The following is a 25,044-nucleotide window of genomic DNA, read 5'->3' as shown; positions in this document are numbered from 1 at the left end:
TGTGCAGTGATTATTATTTTCTTCTATTTTACTAATGTGGTTTGTATTATGATGATTAATGTTCAGATATTAACCACCTTAACATTCCTGAGAAAAATCTATTTTAACTTTGGTATAGAAGTTTTTTTGGTTCTGTATTTGGTTTGCTAGTATTTTTTTGAGGATTTTTGAGTCTTTGTTTATAAAAGATATTGGTGTATAGTTTTTTGTGATAGCTGTACCTGGTATTGGTGTCAATATGATACTAGTTACATGGAATTATTTGAGAAATTTTTCTTAAGCTTCTATTTTCTTATTAAGAATTTGTGAGGAATCAGTATTAATCCTTCTGTACATATTGGTAGCATGTACCGGGGAAGTCATCTGGGCCTGTGCTTTGCTTGGTAGGTAGTTTTCAAGTTAATCATTGAATGCAGTATTTTGATTAAGGATAATTGTGATTGAGCATTCACTGCACAAATGCCTGTTCATATTTTATTCTTCATCCACCTTTCCCCTAGGTAATATACAAATAAAAAGAAATTTTTCTTATATCTAATCATATTTTTTTTTCTTTTCTTAAAGGTTTATAGTTACTCTGGAATCAGTAGGCCATGGCATCCCAGAAATTTGCTATTAAAGTAAGTAATCTTACTAGCTTTCTTGAATATGGTTAATCAGTTTCTAATAAAAACAAGTTCTGTGTTAATTGAAAATTGAAGTTCTGAACTTTCTATTCTTTACATTTGAGTCTCTGAAAATTTTTAATAGGCACATTGACCATTTATTAATTTTTTATTAAGTTTTTCCTATAGAGTGTGTGTGCTCACCAGGAAGACAGAGAGAGACAGAGAGACAGAAAGCGAGAAATCACACCCCAGAGATGATGGCCACACTGCAATCCCTTCTCCTCTCGGGATCTTGGGCATGCACACATATGCGCCTGGTGTGAGTTTAAGCCACCAGGTCTGGGACTCCAACCACGGTTGACTACATGGGAGTCCTGTGACATAGCCATTACACCAACTGCTGGTCCTGACTATTTATATTTTAAGGATGAGATGGAGGAAAAAACTAGTAGTTAATACAGTTATGAAGATTTCCTTAGTCTTTTGTAAGACACTTTTTAGTTATAACGTGATCTTAACATTAAAAATCTTCATTCACATTGTATGTCTATGGCATGATTCTGATTATTACAAGGAGGACAGAAGGTCAAAGAAAAAGAAGCAGGTAGCAAGGGCTGCATCTTGGTGCATGTCAAGGGAGGGTTTTCTTCCCTTCCCTCTTTCATTGTCTTCTTACAAATTTCTCTTCTCTATCCGTTGATGGCTGGGTCTAGGACCTTCTTGATGTAAAGGGTTGTGAGGATCATATGTGAGAGATACTGAGAGGAGAGGGAAGAGCTAATAAATAGTGAGTATAGGATCTTTGAGGTGCTTTCATGTATGCTGGCCATTTTTAGGATAGTTCCTGTATGCTAGTGTTATCTTAAATACCAGTTCAGAACATCAGATTATAAATCACAGTAGTTACTTGATCGGATTTGAGATTGTTTAATATTGTAATTTTGTCTTATTTTTAACCAAGTTGGTGCTTATTTAGATTTACTGACAAATTTATAAATTGTATTGTTTACCCATATGTTCTTTAATATTCCGCTCTGTGAGGATGTATAAGTAGCAAACTTTTATTTGTCTGTCTAAAATGTACTTTGGTTATACACTAGAAAGACATTTAGTTTGTTTTAGAATTTTAGGGTGAGGATTATTTCCCCTGAGCACTTAAAGTTTTTTTTTTGTTTTCATTGTCTTTTGGTATCTATTATTGCTATCAAGAAATGTTTTATTGGATCACTGGGATAGTCGTGATGCATTGTTGCATAGGAAAACACAAAAAATACATTAGGACTTTCCCAATGACCCAGTAGTTACCTATTGATGGTTTAAAATGACCTCAAAACTTAGTAACTAAAAACATCAACCATTTCATTCTCTCTCATGATTCGTTAGGTTGCCTGGTATCAAGTGTTTGGTTTCTTTTCTTGCTGTTGGCTGGAGCTGCAGTTACCTAGGCCTATAGTTAAAGGAAGCTGCAACTCTTGATGTAAGAAGCAGCATGTGTTCATAGAGAAGGGGAGATTGGTAGGGTATATCTATGGGGTCTGGTCACCAGAGAAGTCTGCTGTTGCCCTAAAGTAATTTCTTTCTTAATTATCTGTCTTTTTTCTCTGGTTTCTTTTTTAAGTTTTTGTCTTTGTCGTTATACAGTTAATTTTACTATGAAACCTCTTGGTATAGACTTCTTTTTATTTTCTTGGCCTGGGGTACAATGTATGTCTTCAGTTTGAATACTCAAATCTTATATCAATTTGGAAAATTCTCTTTTGGTATTGCTTCTTCTAATTCTCCTGGAACCTTTTTTTTTTTTTTTCTTTTGAGTTTTGTTAGAGGGCACATGTACTTGTAAGGAAGAGAGTGAGACAGAAAAATGAAAGTGAGAAATCACCCCTCCTGGAGGGATGGCCACACTGTAATCCCTTCTCCTCCTCCATTTCCTTCTCGAGAATTCAAGACATGCATGCACACTCACATGGCATGTTTCTCAACCCTCCGGGTCCAGCACTCAAACTATGTAGTAAACCATGTGAGATCCAGCTGCCTCAATGTCTCCTACAACTATTATTCATAATTTGTTGAATAGTCTCATATGACTCTATCTTATAAGCTGGAGGAGTGAGAATAACTTGTCAAAGACTGAACCCTTCCAGGCTATCTGCTAGAGAAGACCTGTGCCTCTTGGAAAGCTCTTTTGAAAGTGGCTGTGGCCTAGTAGGGCAGACAATCCTGCTTAAACACAAAACGTAGACTTCAGACCTTTAATTATGCCAGAGATGAATCTGTCAATTTCCAAGCTGTACATACTGAAATGGCAGATTTTGATACCATACTGCAGGTTGTATCTGCATGTCCTGAACTTAGCTTGCAGATCCTGGAAGGCAGAGGAGTTACCCCATCCATGAGTATCAAGCTACTAGGATAAGATTAGAGACGAAGTTCTGAAACATATTGCAGGTTCTGCACATCACTATGTGATTTTTTATCCCTGCCTCAAAAAGGATCATATAGGCAAAGAGTCAGTGCTTCCTCAATCGTATAACTTATAAGTTCAATGACCCAAGCATTGGGATCCCTTTCTACATGTCTGGTATTAAGCCCCACCAGTTTTGTGTACTTCCCAAGTGACAGCAGGAGACCTGCACACTTGCTACTGTTGTCACCACATCCTTTCTCCAGTGAATGCTCCCGTAGTCTTCTGTGAGTGCTTCATGACTAATTGCCCTTTCCTCTTTTCTTCTCCTATTTTTCTATGTTCTGTTCAGTGTCCATTATAATCAGACATCTTCTGGTTCACTGAAATCTCTTTGTCTCTGTTTAACTTCTTAACTTGTTTTAGTGACAGCATATTTTATTTCAGAAGTTGTTTTTGGTTATTTTCTTTTTGTTTAAATAATTATTTAATTTAATTAATTTATTTTAATTTGACCAGAGAGGTACAGAATAAGAGCGAGTGAGAGAGATGAAAAGTGAGAAAGCAAGCCACCAGGTCCAGGACTTGGACTGTGGTCAGACCAGTGCCCGTAGCCACCATGCCACCTGCTGGCCCCCATTTTTGGTCAGCTTTTTTTGGAGAGGCTTTTGCTACAGGGCACATGTACTCACTAGACAGACAGAGAGAGAGACAGAACGTGAGAAGTCACCCCCCAAGGGGGATGGCCACACCGCAGTCCCTTCTCCTCCTTTCTCCTCTTGAGATCTTGGGCACGCATGCACACGTGCCTGGCGTGAGTTTTAAGCCACCAGGTCCAGGACTCGAACTGCGGTCAATTACATGGGAGTCTAGCGACATAGCCATTATGCTAACTACTGGTCCCTCAGTTTTTAAAAATTCAGTCTGCTAGTTCAATTTTTACATAGTTGCCCTATTACTTTTTTCAATATGTTTCCATTTCCTCCTTTTTTCCCTTTAATAATTTTAAAGTAACTTATTTTATAGTTTCTTTGAGATGGTTCTATTATTTACTCCATGCTTGCTTTACTAAATATGGAGTAAACAGATCATTGAAATTGCTGCATTGTTTCTGTGTTATAAGTTTTGATTATGCATTCTTTTTCAATGACAGTCTACACACACACACACACACACACACACACACAAACACACACACACATACACAGATGGAAAAACCTGTGAGCCCTGCAAAGCAGTTGAGTAGTTTCAAGTTTATTTCTACTGGAGTCATTGCTATTTCACTGGCTTAGGACCAGATTTGATATTAATTTCATGGCTTGGGGTCCCACCACCTGGTGGGTAATATAACTTTAAAACCCGCAACAGAGTCTGGCACAAACTTGGCCTTTTTTGTTTGTTTGTTTTGCAAAACTCTTCCTCACTTACTTGCTGTTCTTCCATTTCTGTCTGCTCCCTCCTTAAGATACTTGAAGGGGTGGCAATTTTCCATGTTGTTTCTCTTGGTCAGTGAGCAGAGAATTTTTTTAGTTGTATTTTCAAAGGAATTAAGTAGAAAGATCTATTCAGTAGCTCCTACCCTAAGAAATTTATATTCATATGAACCAGAAAGTATTATATAAGTGTATCTATCTATTAAGCATTGTATTACATTTAGAGGGTACAAACAGCTATCTGGGCTTAGCTGTAATGACTTTATTCTCAACTTCCTTTTCTCTTCTGTACTCTAGCACATTAGTATCCCAACTCTCAGCTTTTCTGCTTCTGTTAATTTGGTTCCAGATATTCTGACAGTCAAACTTGGAATCTTCCAAAGGGTTGATTATTGATTAGTATGGCTTGTGGTTTATTAATTTTATTAGTTATTTCGAAGAACCAATTTCTGATTTTGATTTTTTTTGTAGTATATTTGTTTCCTACTTCATTGATTTCTTATCTTTATTATTTCATTCCTACTTTCTTTGGGTAAATTGGCTCTTTTCTTTTTTTTCCAGTTTCTTAAGGAGGAAACTTATATCATTGATTTCAAGCTGCCTTCTTTTCTAATATGTACATTTAAAGCTATAAATTTCTGAATATTTCCTGCTTTAACTGTATCCCTCATATTTTGATAGGGATACAGTTAAGGTAAGGATTTTGTTATTCTAATTTTCATTGTGCTTTCATTTTTGATACATGAGTTATTAAGTACATAGTGTATATCTTCTAAGTATTTGTGATTTTTCTAAAAATCATTTTGTTATTGGCTTTAAGCAAAGTTTCTCTGTTTTGGTAAATGTTTCATAAGTACTTGAACAATGCGATGATTATCAATTGTGAAATACTTATCAAATTAGGTTTGTTTACTGTGCTGTAAAATTCAGATGTATTGCTAATATTTTTATCTGCTTGTTCTATCAGTTGAATCAAATTAGGTTTGTTTACTGTGCTGTAAATGTCAGATGTATTACTAATATTTTTATCTACTTGTTCTATCAGTTAAGAGAGGCATATTAAAAACTCTACTTATGATTTTAAATTTATATAATTCTATTTTTAGTTTTATCAACTTTTACTTTATGTATATGTTCTGAGGCTATAGATGTGTACAAATTTCTGTTACTATATCTATTTGTTGAACTAAACCTCTAATCACTGTAAAAAACTCTCTAGTAATACTTCTTCAGCTGAGCCTGTTTATCTGATATTAATGTAGCCCTTACTTGGGATTGTCCATCCAAACATATGACTTCATACTAGTTGTCCAAATCCCATTAGTCAGTAAGCTCCACTAATGTACACACAGTTCCCTGTCATCATTTCCTTTCTGTTTTAATTATGAACAAGTCAAGAGCATCAACACAGATTTAAGGAAAAATATGAGAAACAGAGACTAAAGTGAATCAATAAACTTGGAAGGTCAGAGATTCTAGGTAAAAAAAGAAGACTTTAAATACAAAATCACTTGTATCATAAAAGCAAAAAAGGAAGCTTTTATAACCATGGAATAAGACCAGGATGTTATCAAAAAGAGTTTGTTTTTGTTTTTGTTTTTTAAGGTTTTTGCCATAAGGTGTACTTACCAAAGAGAGATAAAGGGTAAGTGAGAAATCACCCCCTGGGAGGGTACTGTGCCACAGTCCCTTCCCCTCCATCCTCCTCCTGGGATTTTTGGGCATGCACACATAGGCACCTAGCCTGATTTTCAAGCCACCAGGTCTGGGACTTGAACTGTGGTTGTCCGGTGGGAGTTCAGCACCTTAACCACTACACCACCTGCTGGCCCCAAAGAGAAATTCTTGTGAATAGAAAAGAAATCTCTTACCAGCTAAAAACGTGGTTAAATAAACATACAGTAATGTTTGGAGAGATTTGAGGAATACTATCCACAAAGTGGAACAGAGAAATAATAAAATAGATAAAAACAAGAGAAGGGGTTGGCCATAGTGGTGCAGCAGTGACTCAACCCTCAACAATGCTGAGGTCATATGGGAAGGACCTTATGTGCAGAGGTATGCTTGGAGGTGCACACACATGTGCTTGTGATCCTAGCTGGATGAGACTTGGGGTGGATTGTGGGATGAAGACCCTGTTGTGGTGCATGTATCTTTCTGTCTCTTTCTCTGGAAGAATCAAAGAAACTTAAATTGATGAGAAAACTCACGAAAATTAGAGATTCAGTTTTGATATGAAAAGTTAGGGTTCTTAAAAGAAAAGCAAAGAAAATGATAGAAAAATTATAAAAGAAAGAATGCAATAAAATTTGCTAGAAATGAAGAACACACAGTTCTTATTTAAAAGGACTGTGAGCAGGTGCTTAATAAAGTTGGTGAAAAAGAATTGCACTAAAGTATATCAGTCTTATATATCAATTTCAGCTATATCTATTTCAGAATATTGTGAATTTAGAGAAAATTTAAAAACTTTTAAAAATCAAATATAGAGGCTCGGGACCAGCAGTAAGCATAATGGCTATGTCACTGAACTCCCATGTAGCCAACCGCCGTTCAAGTACTGGACCCGGTGGCTTAAACTCATGCCAGGTGCATGTGTGTGCGTGCCCAAGATCCCGAGAGGAGAATGGAGGAGAAGGGATTGCGGCATGACCATCCCTTCTGGGATGTCTTTCTGTCTTTCTGGCAAGCGCACACGCCCTATAGCAAAAACCTCTCAAAAAAAAAAAAAATCAGATATAGAGGCTGAAGAATCAGAATCTCCTTTTCAGCAGCATTAGCTTAGGAGACACGAGAACAAAACCGAAAAAAATCTAAGAAAATTAGTTTTCACTCAGAATTTTCTTTATAGCCCAATTTCACTCACATGTTATAGTAGAATGGAGACTTTGCATCAGTTTGCCTTCTCCTCACCCTATTTTAGGAATGATGTGGTTTTTCAAAATGACAGCATAAACAGAGAAAGGATCAGATATGGAATCGAGAAAATTAGGGCTTCAACAGATGAAGGACTAAGGAGTCCCATGGTGGTCAGACTGATAGGAATTGAATAAAGGGTTCCATGAACAATGACTCCAACAATAACAACAAAAATGAAATAAATATTAGAAGCCTTCAAAAAATTAATGGAAGTTGCCAAGTCATGGCACACTGGCAATGCAACTGCAATTGTATCCACCTGGGAAAGGTCCTAGTTTCGTGTTCCAGAAACTTTTTGAGTGTGCTAGGTACAAGCATGCCCATGGTCAAGGCCAGCTGAGATTGGGGATGGACTGTGGTGTCAGGATCCTGTTGGGGACGTGCCTCTATTTGTCTCTTTCAGGGAAGAAAGAAAGAAATTTTAAAAATTGTTTGTGGAAAAATGGAATTTAAGTACAAATTTACTTGGTATAAATTTTTTTGAAACCTATGCATAGTTTTTAATAATAAACATTTTTGGGACCGTCAGATGGCATAGCAGTTACGGTGCTGGACCCCCCTGTTGTCAATCATAGTTCAAGCCCCAGACCTGTCTGCTTAAAATCAGACCGGATATATGTGTGCATGTGCCCAAAATTTTGAGAGGAGAATGGAGGAGAAGGAATTGCGATGTGGCCATCCTTCTTGGGGGGAGTAGGGCTTCTCGCTTTCTGTCTCTGTCTGTCTATCTGTCTCAAAAAATAAATAATAATAATAAACATTTTATATCAACTTTCTGAAGATCCCCTTTTAAAATAGCTCAAGTATTGAAGTGAATGGAGAAGAGATTTTATTTTTTTTTTAGACCTACTAAAGAGCATGAAAATGCTCTAGTCATAGGAATAGGGAAACTAAACAAAAGAAAACTGATGCAATCTTTACCTCTACGTAAACAAAAGATTGCTCAAGCTAGGAAAGAAAGTGTGTAGTATACTACATGGCTCAGCATTCAACAAAGGCTACATTTCATAATATTGTGAACTCCAAATATTGGAAGGCTGGGAAAGAGACATGTGGGAGGGTGTGTGTAAGCATTGAGTGTTTATTTTTCATGCATAGTATATATGGAATATAATAGCAATATTGAAATAATAAGAAATTATAGTATTATAAATACCAGAACAAATAGGTAAGATTTTCTATGTGGTTTCCCTTCGTGAATGAGAATTGGGGTGGGGGCTGGACAGGGAAGAAGAGGCTTGATTTTGAAATGTCATTTTAATCTGTATCTATATGTTAATATAAATGCAAGTGGATGATTGTTAAGGTGACTGGATCCCACATGGCCAACTACATAGTTTGAGTCATGGGCCTGCAGCTTAAAAAGCACGCTGGAAGTGTGTGCGTCCCAAAATCTCAAGAGGAGAATGGAGAAGGGATTGTGATGTGGCCATCCTCCCTGGGGGATGCTTTCTCACTATCCCTCTCTCCGTCTCTCTCTGGCCAGTGCACACACCCTGTAGAAAAATGAATAAAATTGAAAAGGAATTTTTGCGCATTTTTAATACAGAGGTTCTACTTTTGACAGTCTTGGTCAAAGAATACTTGGATAAAATATGGTTTCCAAAGTAATAGAAAAGCTGATAAATCACATAGTTTGCTGCCTGCATCTGGTTGGTTTATTCAAAGACTTCACTTGGTATGGTATTATTAATTATCCATGCCAAGAACTTATTCTTCAAGTGAAGAAAGTGTTACTAAACTCAACCAAGTTCGTGCCTCAAATCAAACTGTAGACATGATCATGATGGGTGGAGTGAAAAAGTGCAGCTTTATTGCCACACTCAAAGCAAGGAGAGGGGGTAGCTATTACTGAAAAAGGCCAATCTTCCCCCAAAAAAATCCCTAGAATGCATTTTTTTTCTTTTGCCAGAGGGCCCATGTACTCACCAGAGAGACAGACAGAGACAGAGACAGAGAGTGAGTGAGTGTGCACGCAACCCTTTGGGGGGTTGTCATGCCACAGTCCTTTTTACCTACATTGCTCTATTCCATCAGGACTTTTGGAATGCATGCACATATGTCTGTGATTTGATCTACAGATGGCCATGTGAGATCCAAGTCCATGTGCATAGAACTTAACTGCTGAGCTACAGGGCTGCCTTCACTTCTTCCCAGCATGCAGGTTCAAGGGCAAAATTAAGGATATGGGTCTTAGGAGCACAATCAGCTCAATGATTGGTTCTAGAGGGCATGACTGTTTAATGGGCTTTCTTGATTGGTGAGTCCTTATGTAATTAATTTCTATTTTGAGAACAGGCAATCATCAGGTTTCTGGCACCAGTCAATGGCTTTTGTGTGCTACCTGGGGAGTTGGCAACCCAACCACAGTAATTATTCAGTTGTCTAACAATTTCTGTCCAGCAAAACAGCTTAAGAATTTAAGTTGAAACCTTGTCTTGTAACTTGAAGTAGGAGTTTTGGGACCCATGACCCACAATCATGGCTCATGTTATTAACTATAACTATTCACAGTGAGAAGGCAGAGAAGGTGGGAAGTTACGGGTTACGGGTTCTTTAAGAAGAATTGGTGTTGGTTCATTAGAATAACATGGACAACTTGGACAACTTTACAGAATTTTTGGAGCATTGCAGGAGAAAAGTTTTCATGGACACATTGTAAATTCACTTCCATTTGAAGGTCATCTCTCTCCCCCAACCAGTCTCAAACCTTATTCTGGCCATTAAAATTTAAATAGACACCATATTTCCAAGCAACTTAGAAAGATACTTTACTTTTAGTTCAACTTTTAATAATTTTCATTTGGGGGAATTTCCATTTTTTCCTCAACAGAAAGGGAAACTGAGGGCCCAGCTGTTTTAAGTCGTCCCAGTCTGGTTTCTAAAGATCTGTCTGGTCTTCTTTCATATGAGTACTTCTGTCCTTTTAACACCGTGGCTCTGGTCTTAGGCTCTTCTATCTTACAGCTACCTCTGACACCAGATTTTCAAATAATTGACAGCTGTACATGGGATATGACAATCCTTGGAACTACAGCTTTCAGGTTTCTAGCCTTCTGGGCCTTCCAGCTCATGGCAGGGAGGTGTGTAGGATATTTTGTTGAATCATCTCAGCTGAAAGAAGTAGCAGGCACATATCTACTGAGGGGAGACAGCATGCTTAACACAAGCTTAGTACCCATCTCAGTATTTTAACATTTCCCAAATTATAAACTTTTTAGGACAGGATAAAGGTCTAGATTAGTGGTCATAATATCCCAGCTCACATGTCAGCTCCTTGTTTTTGTAAATAAAGTTTTCCTGTAATATAGTTACTCCCATTTGCTTTCATGCTGCAATGACAGAGTTGAGTAGTTACCACAAAGACATTACTGCCTGTGAAGTCTGAATAACACCTATATAAACATATATATGTGGACATTTGTATATGTACATGTGTTTATGTATTCATGCACACACAGAAACACACTATGTAACATGCATATATATAATATGTGTATATAACATGCACATATAAAATTTATGTTTATAATGTATATGTAATATTATATAATTTATGTATAGAACATGTGTACATACATACACCACAAACCACTGAAGTACATTTGGAAATGCCCTTACAGCATCTCCTATGTGTTATTAGCCACGTTTTAAATGCTTATAGGCACAGGTGACTATTAGACAGCACAAGTCAAAATCATCTTATCCTCTGTACTCTCACCACCTTGCGCCCTGTCAGAGAAGGCATTCAAGAAAGTTCCTTAGGCCAAAGTGGCTGCAAGGATGGGGTTAATTATTAATTGGCAAGGCCAAGGCAAGGCTGTTTCCTTCATGAGTGGAAGTAAGAACTAGACACGGACACATAACATGTTTTCATGGAAGTTTATCCATTAAAATACGAAACTGAATTGAAAAGAAAAACCTAGGGGCCAGCAGGTGGTGTGGTGGTTAAAGGTGCTGGACTCCCACATGGCCAACCATGGTTCGAGTCCCAGACCTGGTGGCTTGTTTTCTCACTTTCTCTCTCTCTCTATTTCTCTCTCTCTCTCTCTCTTTCTCTCACTCATTCTGCCTCTTTCTGGTCAAATTAAAAACAAATAAGTAAAGTTAAATACAATAATTCTAAAAAAAAAGAAAAAGAAACCTAAATGCTAAGTTATTATTTAAAAATATCAACAAATATTCATGATGTCTCCATTGGGAAAATTATTAGGTTCATTCCCTGCTTTAGAAGTATAGTTGACTGAAGCTGGCAGGTGGCATTTTGATTAAGATGCAGGACTCCCACATGGCTGGCCATGGTTCAAGTCCTTGGATTTGGTGGCTTGCTTTCCCACTTTCTCTCTCTCTCTCTCTCTCCCTCTGTTTCTCTGTAATTCTTAAAAAGACAAAAAGAAGTATAGTTGACTTGGGGCCAAAAGGTGGCGTGGTGGTTAAGACTCTGAACTCCCACATGGCCAACTGATTTGAATCCTGGATCTGGAAGCTTGATTTCTCACTTTCCCTCTTCTCCTCTAGCTCTCTCTGGTCAAATTTAAATAATAATAAGAAGAAGTACAGTTGACTTTTAAACAACAGCTGTTTGAACTGCACTGGTACACTTAACATACAAATTATTTTCAATAAATTCTTGTGATTTCTTACCATTTTTTCCTATAGCTTACTTTATTGTAAAAATATAGAATATAATTCACATAATATACCACATACATATAAATCAACTGTTTATATTATTGATAAGCCTTTCTTTGGCCAATAGTAGCCTATTAGTGAAGTTTGGGATAGTGACAAGTTACACACTAATTTTTGACTATATAGGGAGTTGGTGTCCCAACCATGGTATTATTCAAAGGTCAACTATATTTGAAAAAGTAGAATTTTGCCAGGCCTCCTTCCCATAATAATTGTATCTTATGACTGTACATTTTCAACTTGGGTTTCTAGGGCAGCAGTACTATGAAAGTTTCTTACCTCATTGTGTGTCTCTGTTTGTAGATCATTTCCTCTGCTTCCTGCATCTGCTTTTCTGGATTAGTTAGGTATTACACCAAAGTCTAGAATTCTTTTGGGTACAAAGCTTGCTGTGCTACTTACCCCCACCCCATCCCACTTTACTGTGGGTGGGAAAATTTTTGTTGGGAGGGCTTGATTAATTAGAAGGGATTCCTGGCTTCCTTAGCAGTGGCAGCCTGGGAAGATTACAGAGCCTGGCTTAGTGACAGGCCAATCTGTATTTAAGGAAAAACGCGGACTAGCCAGATTTCCCTGGAATGTGGATCTGGCTTTGTCTTCCACAGGGAATGTGTGCAATGACCCCCCTCCTCCTCCTTCCCACCAGTTCTAGGAGGTTGAAAATTTTTACTTTAGGACTGTTGCAAATTGTCCACTTTTTCATTTAAGGTAGTAATAGGAGGCAGAAGCTGGAATTTTAGTATAGAAAGCCTGAGTCACCTTTTAAGACATTTAGCGTTCTACTAAAGTTTAGGACAAAAGGAGAGATTTTACTTTTTTTTTTTTTTAAATCTCCCTACATCCTTACTATCTGTGTTTTTCTTTCCACTCCTCTATAGCAATTACAGTTTTATATTCCGCTCTGAATTTCAGTTAACCTTTGTCTTTGCATTCCTTAGAATACCACAAAAAGAAATACGCCCAAGAATTGATAGTAATTTCCCCTTTATAGAAAAAGTAAAGAGGAAAGCTTTAAACTCCATGGAAGAGACAATTGAACAGCAAATAAGTGATCACTAGGCTTTTGTCTTGCTGGTTTGCCTCACTGAACCACTTAAATCCCGTGTCCTAGGTTTTTCAGTCTCTCTAAAGAGGAATGTGGTACTGACTTTGTCATCAGTGTTCACTGAACATTGATGCACTGATTTTATGTATTGCGTTGAAAAAATGATTTACGCAAACATTTTCATTATCAGTTGAGTTTCAGATACTGAGATTCTACTTAATTTTAAGAAATAGTAAAACTGAAATGTCCTAATAAATCACAAAAGTTTTGAATGGTTATATTCTTTACTAGAAATAAATTTGAACAAAACGTGTACAACCTTTATCCCTAAGAATGTGTTCATAGACATTTGTCTTTGTGAAAGTCATTCAAAGGGAAAGAAGTACTCTGTATTTCTTTTCCTGATACTTAAATTCTACATCTTCTAGTTCCTTTTTAATTCTGTCTACTTCTTGTAAACGCTTTATGTATTAAAGACATAAGGGGGACCAGGAGGTGGCATTGGTGGTTAAGGGTGCTGAATTCCAACATGACTGATCTTGATTTGAATCTCGGAACTGGAGGCTTGCTTTCTCACTCCCCATACTCCGCTCCCCTCTTCTGCTCTTGGCCTGTCCCTCTCTAGTCAAATTTAAATCAATAAATCAATAAATAATAAATACGTTTAAATAAGAAATAATTCTTAATATAGGATCATTGAGAGTTTGTATGGTGACAGATGACATGCTCAAAGTAATGTAGGCTGTCCAGTGAACATTATCTGTTATGTAGCATTGCCCTGATGGAGAACTTAGTCAACTAAATGTGTGAGTACTTGATAGAACTGAAATAAAACTCACTAAAGTCCACCAACAGTAATTTAATTAGTTCAACCTCAATCTTAAATTCAGGTACTTTCTCACTAAATAGGGCTTTTGCCCTAAATATTGGTGACCTTTTTTTTTTTTAAGGTTTTTGACATAGGGTGAGTGCACTTGCTGGAGAGGAGAGAGAGTGAGGGAAAGTGAGAAATCACCCCCCAGGAGGATGACCATGCCGTACTCCCTTCTCCTTCATTCTCTTCTTGGGATTTTGGGCACACACACCTGCCTGGCATGGTTTTCAAGCCCTGGGCCAGGACTTCAACTGCAGTCTGTTTTGTGGGAATCCAGCTGCCTTAACCACCATGCCACATTGCTGGCTCTTTGATGACATTTTTAGAGGTTTTTTTTGTTTGTTTTTTTGTTTTTTTTTCCTTAGGGCACATGTGTTCACCAGGGAGAGAAAGAGCACAGATAGTGAAAAGGAGAGTGAGAAATCACCCTTCCCCAGGGGGATGGCTTTACTATAATCCCTTTTCTTCCATTCTCCTCCCAGGATCTTGGACACACATGCATATGTGCCCGGTGTGAGTTTTAAGCCACTGGGTCCGGGACTCGAACTGTGGTCATCCATATTGGAGTCCAGTGATATAACCACTATGCTATCTGCTTGCTCTGGCCCCTTGATGACTTTAAAACAAAGATTTTGTTGGACTTGAAATGAAACTTCCTTTACTAAGTGTTCTTTCTGTCTTGCTGGCCAGACAGCCAGTTTTCTGGGCTTCATTTTCCCTATCCTTTCCCCATATTTATGAACTCACCTGTCTTTGTTTTTTGTTTGTTTTGTTTCTTTGTCTTTTCCTTTGGGATGACTAAAATATATTTAAATATAGCCCTGGCTTCTGATTCCTGTATTTATATCTTCTTGACTTTTTACCTTCCTCCTAGAAATTTGTACCTACATTGACCCCTAAAAAACTTTAGGCTAAGCATTGAGTTTGTTGTAGCCTTCCAGACTGGCTTTCACTTTGACAGTCCCTGGTACTACTTTCCACACCCTGGGCTTGCTACATGATGTCTTCCTGCCCTTCGTTCATCCTCATCTATTTAATGCATCCTCCCTCTGCAGAGGATCTTGGATTTACTCCTCTTTCCTTTCCTTACAAATTCAAGCCTTTATCATCCTTGTGGTTTGTATTTCCGCATTATCTCTGACAATCTTAGTGCCTCTCTTTATCCTGTTATCCCAGCTCATCTACACAAATGCTAGGGTAATGTTTTCTTAACACCATATTTTTTTAGGTTACTTCCTTGCTTAAGTGACTGGAGTAACTTTGTTTAATCAGATCTAAACTCTTCCAGCCAGATTTAAGGCACTTTGATAATTACTGTTCCTTTTCTCTTTAACTTTGACCCTTTTTCTTTCTTTCTTTTTTTTTTTTTTCCCACATCTTGGACCTTAGAAACATAATGCTCTCTACCTTTGAAATTGGTTCATTTGCATTTCCTTGCTGTCATCTGGCCTGTAGTTTTCTCCATGGTGCCTTTTTTTTTTTCCACATCTTGGACCTTAGAAACATAACGCTCTCTACCTTTGAAATTGGTTCATTTGCATTTCCTTGCAGTCATCTGGCCTGTAGTTTTCTCCATGGTGCCTTCTCACCTTTACTTCCGTGGTTCATGCCCATCAGCTTCTTGCAGGCTTGACCACCAAATGACTCATTTTTTCTCTGGCACATGATGTAAACTGTTCCCATGTTGATTACCCTCATACTTTGTGCTCTCCGACTGTCCTGTACAGTTTAATGTTGTCATGTCTTACATATTGGGTTGGCCGAAAAGTCATGATACATTTTGCCTAGAAAAATATATCATGACTTTTCGGCCAACCCAATATATTCTCCAGTTGTTTTCATCTAATTATCGATGTGCTTTTTTGCACACCATCCCAATCTCATTCCTTGAAGAAAAAGGACCTGTACTGTTTATTTTGTGTCTGCATAGACCTTGAATATTCTAGAATATTTCTTTTCTTTTCTTGAGAGATTTTTGTTGTAGAGTGTATGTGCTCGCCAGAGAGACAAAGAGAGACAGAGACAGAAAGCCAGGGTACCTAGAGTATTTCTGAGGTACCCTGTACCACTCACTTTCTTTATTCCAAAGATGAGATGTTCTCTTGGCTCTGGGAGAACATCAAAGTGACTCAGGCTTTGAGTGTTTCTTACTGACCTTTTTAAAGTTGTAGTCAGCGTATAGTAGTCTTCAATTTCTGTTCTGAAAAAAAAAATTCATCTTATTTCTCCTTTTTGGATTCCATAGTTCGACTTTGAAATTACTTTTAATAATTCTTCATGAGAAGGGCCTCTGTTAATAACCAAAATGACAATCTTTAAAATTTGCTTCTCTGTCTCCTTCAGGAAAACAATTTGTTCCAGTGTAGGGTTTTAATTATCTAGGCATTATTGTATTTTATTTTAATTAACTCCTTAGTATTAGACATTGATGCTTTAATTTTTTTCATATATACCAAACACATGTTTCTATTATTCTAGTGTGAAACATAATTCATAGTGGAAAATTAGTCTCTCTCACCAAATGTATGGACTCAGTAAGTACTTTGGATTCTCTCTGAGGTCTGTAGAGGGCATCATTGTTCTATATTTCAAGATGTAACTGTTTGCAACTTCGTGATCCAAGGAAGCACTGAAGTTAAGTGCTTTTAAAATCACTGGCTCATTTCTACATTATCGTGAACCCCTTGAAGCCTGTTTGTTCGGCCAGTAGTTGTGTATACTCTTTCATCCATAGCCTATTTACAAATGTATGTTTAGATTTCTTCTCCTTTAAGGGTATATGGGCACTAAGCACTGCCGTAGGAATCAGTCATAACAACCAAAACTTCCCAAAGTGGCATCAGGGGAAGGCATTTTCGTAGCCACACAAGACTGCCTCTTACATGCATGTATTCCAGATTCAGGAACCTGGACTTGATGGGCCGAGAATAAGGATCCCTTTTGAACTTGTAGAGTGTTGGGATCCAGCCTAGCCCAGGTTCTGGTAGTAAAGGTTGGAGAGGATTGACTGGGGCTGGAAAGTCCCTGAGGTCATAGTGGTATTACTGTCAATGCTCTTTCTACTCACCTTGTCATTATCATTACTGTCAGTCAGTTCTGGGGATGCTTGCTCAGTGTGGGGTGGGGTGGAAACTGACAGAGGGTTCTAGCATCCCGCAATCCCTGGGAATTCTGTGGAAATAACATCTCACTGAAATGGCTGAAGTGTGCAGCAGTCTGATTGCTAACCAAATAATGTAGATCTGTAGTGTTTATATATTGTCCTTTAAAATACATATCTGGTAGTAGCCTCCTGGAATAGCCACAATTAAGTAATCCAGGAAATGCCTCTGTATGCGTCACTTTATTGCATGTGAATAGCATGTGACAATAATATTCTGATTTTAAGACTACTAGGAACATCAGGTTATTAATAGTTACCCTACACACTCACATACACACATGCATATACGAATGTGCCATATTTTCTAAGTGCGATATGAGGTGAAAAAGTGTTATGCTGTTTGTTCTGCAAAGGTATAGCATCATTTAGATTTTTGGCAAGGCATGTGCCAATTCTAGCATCCTAGTTCTCATTACCTGAAAATTCACCATATATTATGGATTAGTATTCAGATCATGTGTAATTCTACATTTCTTTGATTCTCTATAATCTGTTCATGCTACTCCAGGTTCTTTTATAGTACTTCTTGAAAGTTAGGTCATCAGGTTTTTGAGGAAAGTTTCTAGAAGATGAAATCAGTGTCAGACCTTTAATCAGGACTCATGAATTCATCCTTTGGTTTTACCTGTGAAAACTAGATAACTGCATGTAAATCCTGTCGCTTCTGTAAGCATCCTTTTTTTATCTATTAGGTAAGAACATTATCTATGATATTTCACAAGCTTTCTTCTGGATATCAGATTAATGATAAAAGACAATGTTGTTACGGTATTTGGAAATACATTGACATGCCTAACATGTTAGGCATGTCATTTTACAGTGTTGTTCTGTATAGTATTATAGGGACTTGTCATTTACTTCTTAATTGTTCCTGGTCTCATAATTCTTCGGAGTGAGGACTAGTCTAATTCTTTTCAGATGTGAGGTCTCAATTGTTAAATCTTCATTATGTTCCCTGCCATGAAGGGCCCTGAGGTCGGCACTGGTGACACAGACAAGGCTGATGATTGCCCGTCTCTGTCAGGGAGTTTGCAATGAGAAATTGTAGGTTAGTGAAACAGAGATACCAGGGCACCCTCTGTAACTCTGTCATGACCAAATGAGTACAGTAATTTTGTTAAGATGTGTTTCTGAATGAGATGTTATGAGAAAGCCATAGGTCCATCAGTCTGTTCAGTTGAGTGTCCTATTTTTTTTTTTATGTTTGTTTATTTATTCCATAAGTGTCAGAGATAAAGGCAATATATTGTATCTCTGACAGAGTCTTGATGTCACGATCCACCCCAGCCTCAGCTTGCTGCAGATCATGAGTTCGCTTGTGCGCAGCATATTTAGGGGGAATCTCTGGACTTGAACTCCAAGTCCTCTGTGGCTTTGCCTCTCAGAGCATCACATTTTACTGCTTCACCATTCTCTAGCTCATTCACCCTATTTTTCTGTCAGTTTATGCTAAACATAGTGACCAGATAAAAAGTCATATAGGTTGGATTTTAGTCTTTGCTGTTAATTCCTGACTAGGGACAGGCCAGTTAAGCTCTTCTGTTTTAGTTATCTCTGTCTGTATAATAGAGCAGCTTTAGACTGCTGAGAATTCAATGTATCAGCACATCTACCTGGGCACTGTTTCTGCTTTAGGTGACATTGACTAGGGTCCTTCCTTGGGGCCATGCAGTGGGGTTACAAAGCTCAAGGAGACTTCACTTCCATGTTCAGTTTTCCAAGATGCCTATCAGCACAAGGTGCCTCGTCCTTCAGTGATCTAGCCTGAGCTCCCTTACAGTATGGTGGCTGACTTCCCCAGAGAGCATGAATGGGAAGCTGCTCAGTTCCTAAAGGCCTCTCTGAGACTGGCATACTGTTACTTCTACCACGTTCTATTAGTCAGCAGATCACAAGGTCAAGAGGAGAAGGAAATTGACCCTGCCTATTGATGGGAGGACCAGTGTACATATTCAAAGGAGAGGTAGAACTTTTGGAGCCATCTTCGAAGATTGTTTACCATAGTTTCCTTGTGACTTTTTAGTTTCTTAAATGAGATATAGAATTAGGGAGTCTCTAAGGCCTATGTAGGTTTATATTTCCACAGTATTGTAAATTTTTATTTGAGGAGTTCGTGTGTGTGTGCATGCATGTTATAGTGGAAAGAATTTGGACTTTAGAAGTGGAAAGATTGAGTTTGAATCAGGATCTCAATACCGACCTGCACCTTGGGAGTGATTTGAGTCATCAAGATTTTGTATTCATGTATAAAAAATTTAACTCCTGTTAAATAATATGGTTAATTAAATCAAGTTAACATTAGCTCACTTTAAGGATAATTGTCCCAATACAGAGTTATCACTCAGAAAACATTAGCAACCTTCTTTCCCTTTCTTGTTACCCTATAACAGGTCTTTCTTTTCCTTTTTCTTTTCTTTTCTTTTCTTTTCTTTTCTTTTCTTTTCTTTTTTAAGGTTTTTTTTGTTTGTTTGTTTTGTTTTGTTTTTGCTGTAAGGTGCATATACTCATGAAAGAGATATAGAGGATGTTCCATATGGGGCATTGTCATACCTCATCCTCCTTCCATTTCTCCATCCCATCAAGATTTTAGGTATGCATGCACACACATCTGATGTGTCTCCTCTCAAGGCAGGATTCAACTGTGGTCAACCATATGGGATCCAGCTTTCTGTGTGACACACTCAACCACTGTGCTCCTGGCTAGCCCTTAAAAAATGTTTCAGATTGTTCTGCTGATCTAACAGTATTTCAGGTCATCAAGTAGATGAAGACTTGTTTAAGTGAAGTTTTCGAGGTGTTCCTTACAAAAGCCCAAAGTTGTGAAGAAGATTCTCTTCCGTCTAAAGAGATGTTGAGAGATCATGTAACAGAGTTATGCAGATACATTCAAAACCTTAATGTTTGTGGGAGTCATTAATGCTATTTAATGAATCCACAGGCCGTGTCTGGATTCTGGAGTTTTATTTTAAAAGCTGTACTCTCTTGAGATACCCCGATGTCCTTTGTTTAAATCCCTATGTGGAGTTGGATTTTTTTGTATGTTTGTTTCAATTGTGGTCAAATAAGGATCATGGTTAACCCCAAAAGGAAGGCCAGCTGGGCTGTGGGGGCCTGGGCTGCATTGCCTGGTCTGGGCTGGAGGAGTCTTTCCACCTCCACAGGCTGCCTTGTTCACTTCCTCTTCTCTCCCCTACCACTCATTGTGTTAAGCCAAACTCCCAAAGTGAAAGCAGTTTATTCCATCTTTAGCCTGCTGATTCAGAGGCAGCAGGGGTGCTTTCTGGTATGATGCTGTTTGGCTGCAGAGCCCATAACTTACCTCTGCCTCCCACTGGTACCTCCATCCAGGACTGGAAGCCTCTGTGGCTTTCCTTGAGGGAGCTGTGGGATCAGGCCATAGCCAGTGAGAGGAAGTGCTTCTTCCCTGCCCTTCCTGGTCCCCGCCTTGAGTAATACTCCTTGTTCTCTGGCCTTTCACTTTTTTGGGGCAAGCATGTGGAGCTGCTCAGGTGAAGCAGCCCTGCACTAGATAATTGTGTGCCCAGGCACAGTCAGGAGACCTAGGGAGCATCCAGCTCCAGAGTTTTCAGCAGTGGTCCCTGGATTGCACACATTCTATGGAAGGTCTGAGCCAGCCGCCGACCCTGCTCTGGCCTGAATGACTCAGCTGCAGGCAGTCTGCCTGGACTGTTGAAATCCTATGTAGAATGTAACTTGAGTCAGGGAGGTGGATATAAAGTACCCTGAAAAAGCTCTGTGGATATAGTCAAAGCCCCTGCTAGGACGAGATGAGAATTCTGTGGGGTGGACAGTGAGACTCTCTAAAGGTTTCATAAGAGGTTTGTGAGAAGATTTTTGATGGACACAAAAATACGTATAAATAAGGGGGAGAAGCTACAGGATGGTGTATCAGGAGAATACAAAGTATGGACAATTTAATAATTTTTTTTTCTTTTTTAGATTTTTTTGCTACAGGGCATGTGTGCTCTGCCATAGGGCACATGTGCATGCTGGAGAAAGACGGGGGTGAAAGGGTGGAAAGGGAGTGGAAGGGAGGGAAAGTGAGAAATTGTCCCCCAAGGGGGGATGGCCATGCCACCATCATCTTCTCCATTCCCTCTTGGGATTTCGGGCACACACATATGCATGTAATGTGTTTCTCAAGCCACCAGGTCCAGGTCTCAAACTGCAGAGTCGGCCATGTGGGATCTAACACTTTAACTACCATGCACCTGCTGACCCTTAATACGTATTTTTAAGCCAGTAGAATGATTAACAAATGTGTGGGACACAAAGTTCAGTGATGAAAATGAATGTGTGTATACCCTTGATTTGATCATTATATACTGTACACATGCCTTTTAAGACATATTGTGGCCCACAAAGATATACATCAATTATATGTAAACCAGAAATCATAATTAAAAAAAAAATGCCCAAGAGAATTCAGTGTCTTATTTAGTGGCAAGATATTTAGAGGCTACTTATTTTGAAGCTAGTCTGGGTTGGTTAGACTACTTGTCAGGACTCCTTGGAAAGAAGTAACCTGTGCAAATGACTTGAGTGAGTAAAAGGCTACTTTGTGATAAGGAGACTTAGTGTCTCAGAGTAGTCCAATATAATGGTGCTACAGAGCTTCATGAAGGATTGGAGACAGGGCCTCCTGCCTGCCCATGGCCCTATTCACAGGCAGTTCCATCATGGACTCTTTAAGAAGCAGGGTCATAGTCTAGGTTCCTTGTACTCTCCCTTTGCTGGCCTCTCTCTGCTTCTCTGTGCCCACTGTAAACTATAGTGGCCCCTCACCTCCTGGGTGATATATCCCATAAGACTGTTGTTTTCTGCCCCGGCAGCAAACATCTCGAGATGAGTTTAAGCAGGTGTCCACCTTTATCCCATTGACTTTGACACAAGGGCAGTGCCCATCACTTAGTAGATAGGTTCCTAAAGGTGGGCATGGCAGTCATCAGAAAATGGAGTACAGCTCCCTCCAGGAGTTGTACACTAGTACTTCACTGTTTAGAGATTTATTATAAAGTTTCTTCTTGGCAACCCCATAGACAGGCCCTCTTTCAGAACATAATAATGAGTACTTAGAGATTAGAGAGAGGCCTCAGGGGCATCCAGGAGGTAGCTAGAATAATCTGACCCTTGAGAAGGTTCTCTTGGTTACTGGAGATAAGGAGAATCGTAATTACTGCTTTGCTTGCAGTTTGCGATTCACTTTATTATTGGTGTACATTGAGGCATTTTAAGGTCCTTCATATCCTTTAATGTGTACATGATGGTAATTAAACCAAAATATTGCAAAAAAATTATCAAAGAAGATGTCATTGTACTAGAATTTCTGAAGGTCTGTTCTATTGATAACATTGAGAGGCAGGAGAGGACCTAACCTTCAGCAGCATAAATCTCATCTTAAATTTTACATTTTAAAGTACTGAGTACATTCCAAAAAGTCCTCTGGTCAGCTGTGAGTCGGCATTTTTGCTTCTGACTCAGCATTCCATTTGTACTTCCTCTAGTGCATGAAAACAAAATATACATTGCAGCTCTAGTATTTTTAATTGCCACCAGATACTGCTGCTTAGTCTCTTTGCAGTCTTCCAACAGCTGATGAAATGCTTACTTATTAAAGGTTGCCTGATGGAATCAGATGCTGCTGTATCAGTTCCGATGCCACTTGCGTCTCTGTTTCACTTCCCACAATGACTGATCCTCCATCTGCCATGACAGTGCATTCTTGAGCTGCTGCCCCCTCACTGGATTGGTGACTGGAATGTTTATTTTTAGGAAAGGTTAAAATTATCCAGAGAAGGGTGCCTTCTTTAAAATTTACATGAATCACCCTCTCACTATAGGAATTATGGGAAGGATGTATGTGTATGTTTGAGATTTTAAAAAGCCTTTTATGGAAAAATTTAAAACTATTTAGGGAGAGGAATATAATGAACATTGTGTTACAAAACCAGAGCTAAGAAAAGAACTAGGTCTGGAAACATATACATGGTTTTATGGTAAATGTTTAGCTTGTCCTAAATATCACAAAATCATAACAGGGTTCAATTTTAAGTTCTAAGAAATATTATTAGACATGTAAGAGATCTTATTAGAATAATAATGTAGATTTTCCCATGATAAGAGCAGCCACTGAAGCCATTGATTTTGGATATTTTGGCTTCTGAAGTTCCTATTGTTCTTTAAATTTCTAACTTTATTTTGAAGGAAATTCTTGTTAGGGTAGTACACATTAGTCAGGTGGACTCAATTGTTTCTTGTACCTGTAGGATCTTGGTTCTTTCTCTCCCGTACGACAATAATCTCCATTTTTTTTTTCTAGAAATCACCCGCCAGGGGGGATGGTCATGCCGCAATCCCTTCTCCTCCATTCTCCTCTCGGGATCTTGGGCACGCACACACACGCGCCCGGCGTGAGTTTTAAGCCACTGGGTCCGGGACACGAACCGCTGTCGACTACGTGGGAGTCCAGCGACATAGCCATTACGCTAACTGCTGGTTCCCAAATTTCTAACTTTATTTTGAAGGAAATTCTTGTTAGGGTAGTACACATTAGGTGGACTCAATTGTTTCTTGTACCTGTGGATCTTGGTTCTTTCTCTCCCGTATGACAATAATCTTCATTTTTTTTTTTCTTTTTGCCATAGAGGGTGTGTGCTTGCTGGAAAGAGAGAGAGAGAGAGAGAGGGAAAGTGAGAAATCATCCCCTGGGGGGAAGCCATGCTGCAGTTCCTTTTCCTCCATTCTTCTCTTCAGATTTTGGGCATGCATGCACATATGCCCGGCATGATTTTCAAGCCTCTGGGTCTGGACTCAAACTGCTGTCAACAAGGTGAGATTCCAGTGCCTTAACCACCACGCCAGCAGTAAGCTCCAATCTTTATAGAATTGTTGCATAAAAGGTGTCTAACACTGTACTTGGCAGTTAGTATTTACTAAATGAACCTTAGTATTAGTAATCAAATTAAAGATAGCACCTGGAAAACAGACCAATTTTAAGATGATGTATGATTCTATCTTCTGTAGATATTTTATTTCAGCTTCTGAAGATGTGAAGTTTGAGTTTATTGTGTTTATTACTGGAATCCCTTTTTAAGATTCTTGGAGTAGCTAAAAAAAAGAAACAAATGCTTACTGACTACCTGCTAGACTAGAGGTTTTTCACATCTTACCCTATTTAATTCTCACAACACTATACTATACCTTACTGTTGACAGGTCACTGATGTGAGAGACAGTGAGGTTGGATTTTTTTGCTCACTGATGTGAGAGACAGTGAGGCTGGATATTTTTTTTGCTCACGATGGAAATAGAGAACGTGAAAGGCAGGTTTCAAGCTTGGAGTCAGACATAAAGTCAGATACTCTGATGAAGATTGAAACTGCTGTTTACAATCTTGTTGTAAAGATATTGATTTATGGAGCCAGCAGGTGGCATAGTGGTTAAGGCACTGGACTCAACCACAGTTCAAGTCTTGGACCAGGCAGCTTGAAACTAATGCCAGGTGAGTGTGCGTGCATGCCCATAATTCCAAGAGGAGAATGAAGGAGAAAGGATTGTGACATGGCCCTGCCCTCTGAGGGAATGATTTCACACTTTCTTTTTCTCAGGCTCTCTCTGTGTCTTGGGCAAGCTTACATACCCTATAGCAAAATAATAATAATAATAATAATAACAACAATTAATTAAAAAAAATATATATATATCCTTCCTTATCCAGTAATAATATACTTATCTTTTTTTATAATTTTATTTTACTGCCTGTATTACTTTTACTAGCCATTTTAAAGCACATTATCTTGGGAAATGGGCAGGAGAGGTATGATTATTAAAGAGAGGATTCTTGAGCCTCTGATACTTGTTCTTTATTATCCCTACCCCCCCAAAAACGT

At 38.6% G+C, this 25,044-nt stretch overlaps 1 protein-coding gene and 1 non-coding gene across 4 annotated transcripts in view; one reads left to right on the top strand and one right to left on the bottom strand.

The window, feature by feature from the left end:
• The window catches only part of SLX4IP (SLX4 interacting protein), a 227,267-nt gene that overhangs the window by 17,487 nt on the left and 184,736 nt on the right, over positions 1-25,044 (top strand). For all 3 annotated transcript variants that reach the window (XM_027772825.1, XM_006150912.2, XM_027772826.1), the window contains exon 2: positions 565-620. In XM_027772825.1, coding sequence (XP_027628626.1) covers positions 594-620 — 27 coding nt within the window. In that variant the 5' untranslated portion in view covers positions 565-593. The remainder of the gene's footprint in view (positions 1-564; positions 621-25,044) is intronic.
• Positions 23,080-23,208, bottom strand: LOC114008209 (small nucleolar RNA SNORA72). Its single transcript, XR_003549763.1, has one exon. It is a non-coding gene; the product is annotated as a small nucleolar RNA SNORA72 (small nucleolar RNA).

Source organism: Tupaia chinensis, unplaced genomic scaffold (assembly GCF_000334495.1).
Source record: "Tupaia chinensis unplaced genomic scaffold, TupChi_1.0 Scaffold000305_1, whole genome shotgun sequence".
Classification (NCBI taxonomy): domain Eukaryota; kingdom Metazoa; phylum Chordata; class Mammalia; order Scandentia; family Tupaiidae; genus Tupaia; species Tupaia belangeri.
The sequence above is the reverse complement of the archived record's forward strand: the minus strand, read 5'-3'. Positions and strand labels throughout refer to the sequence as shown.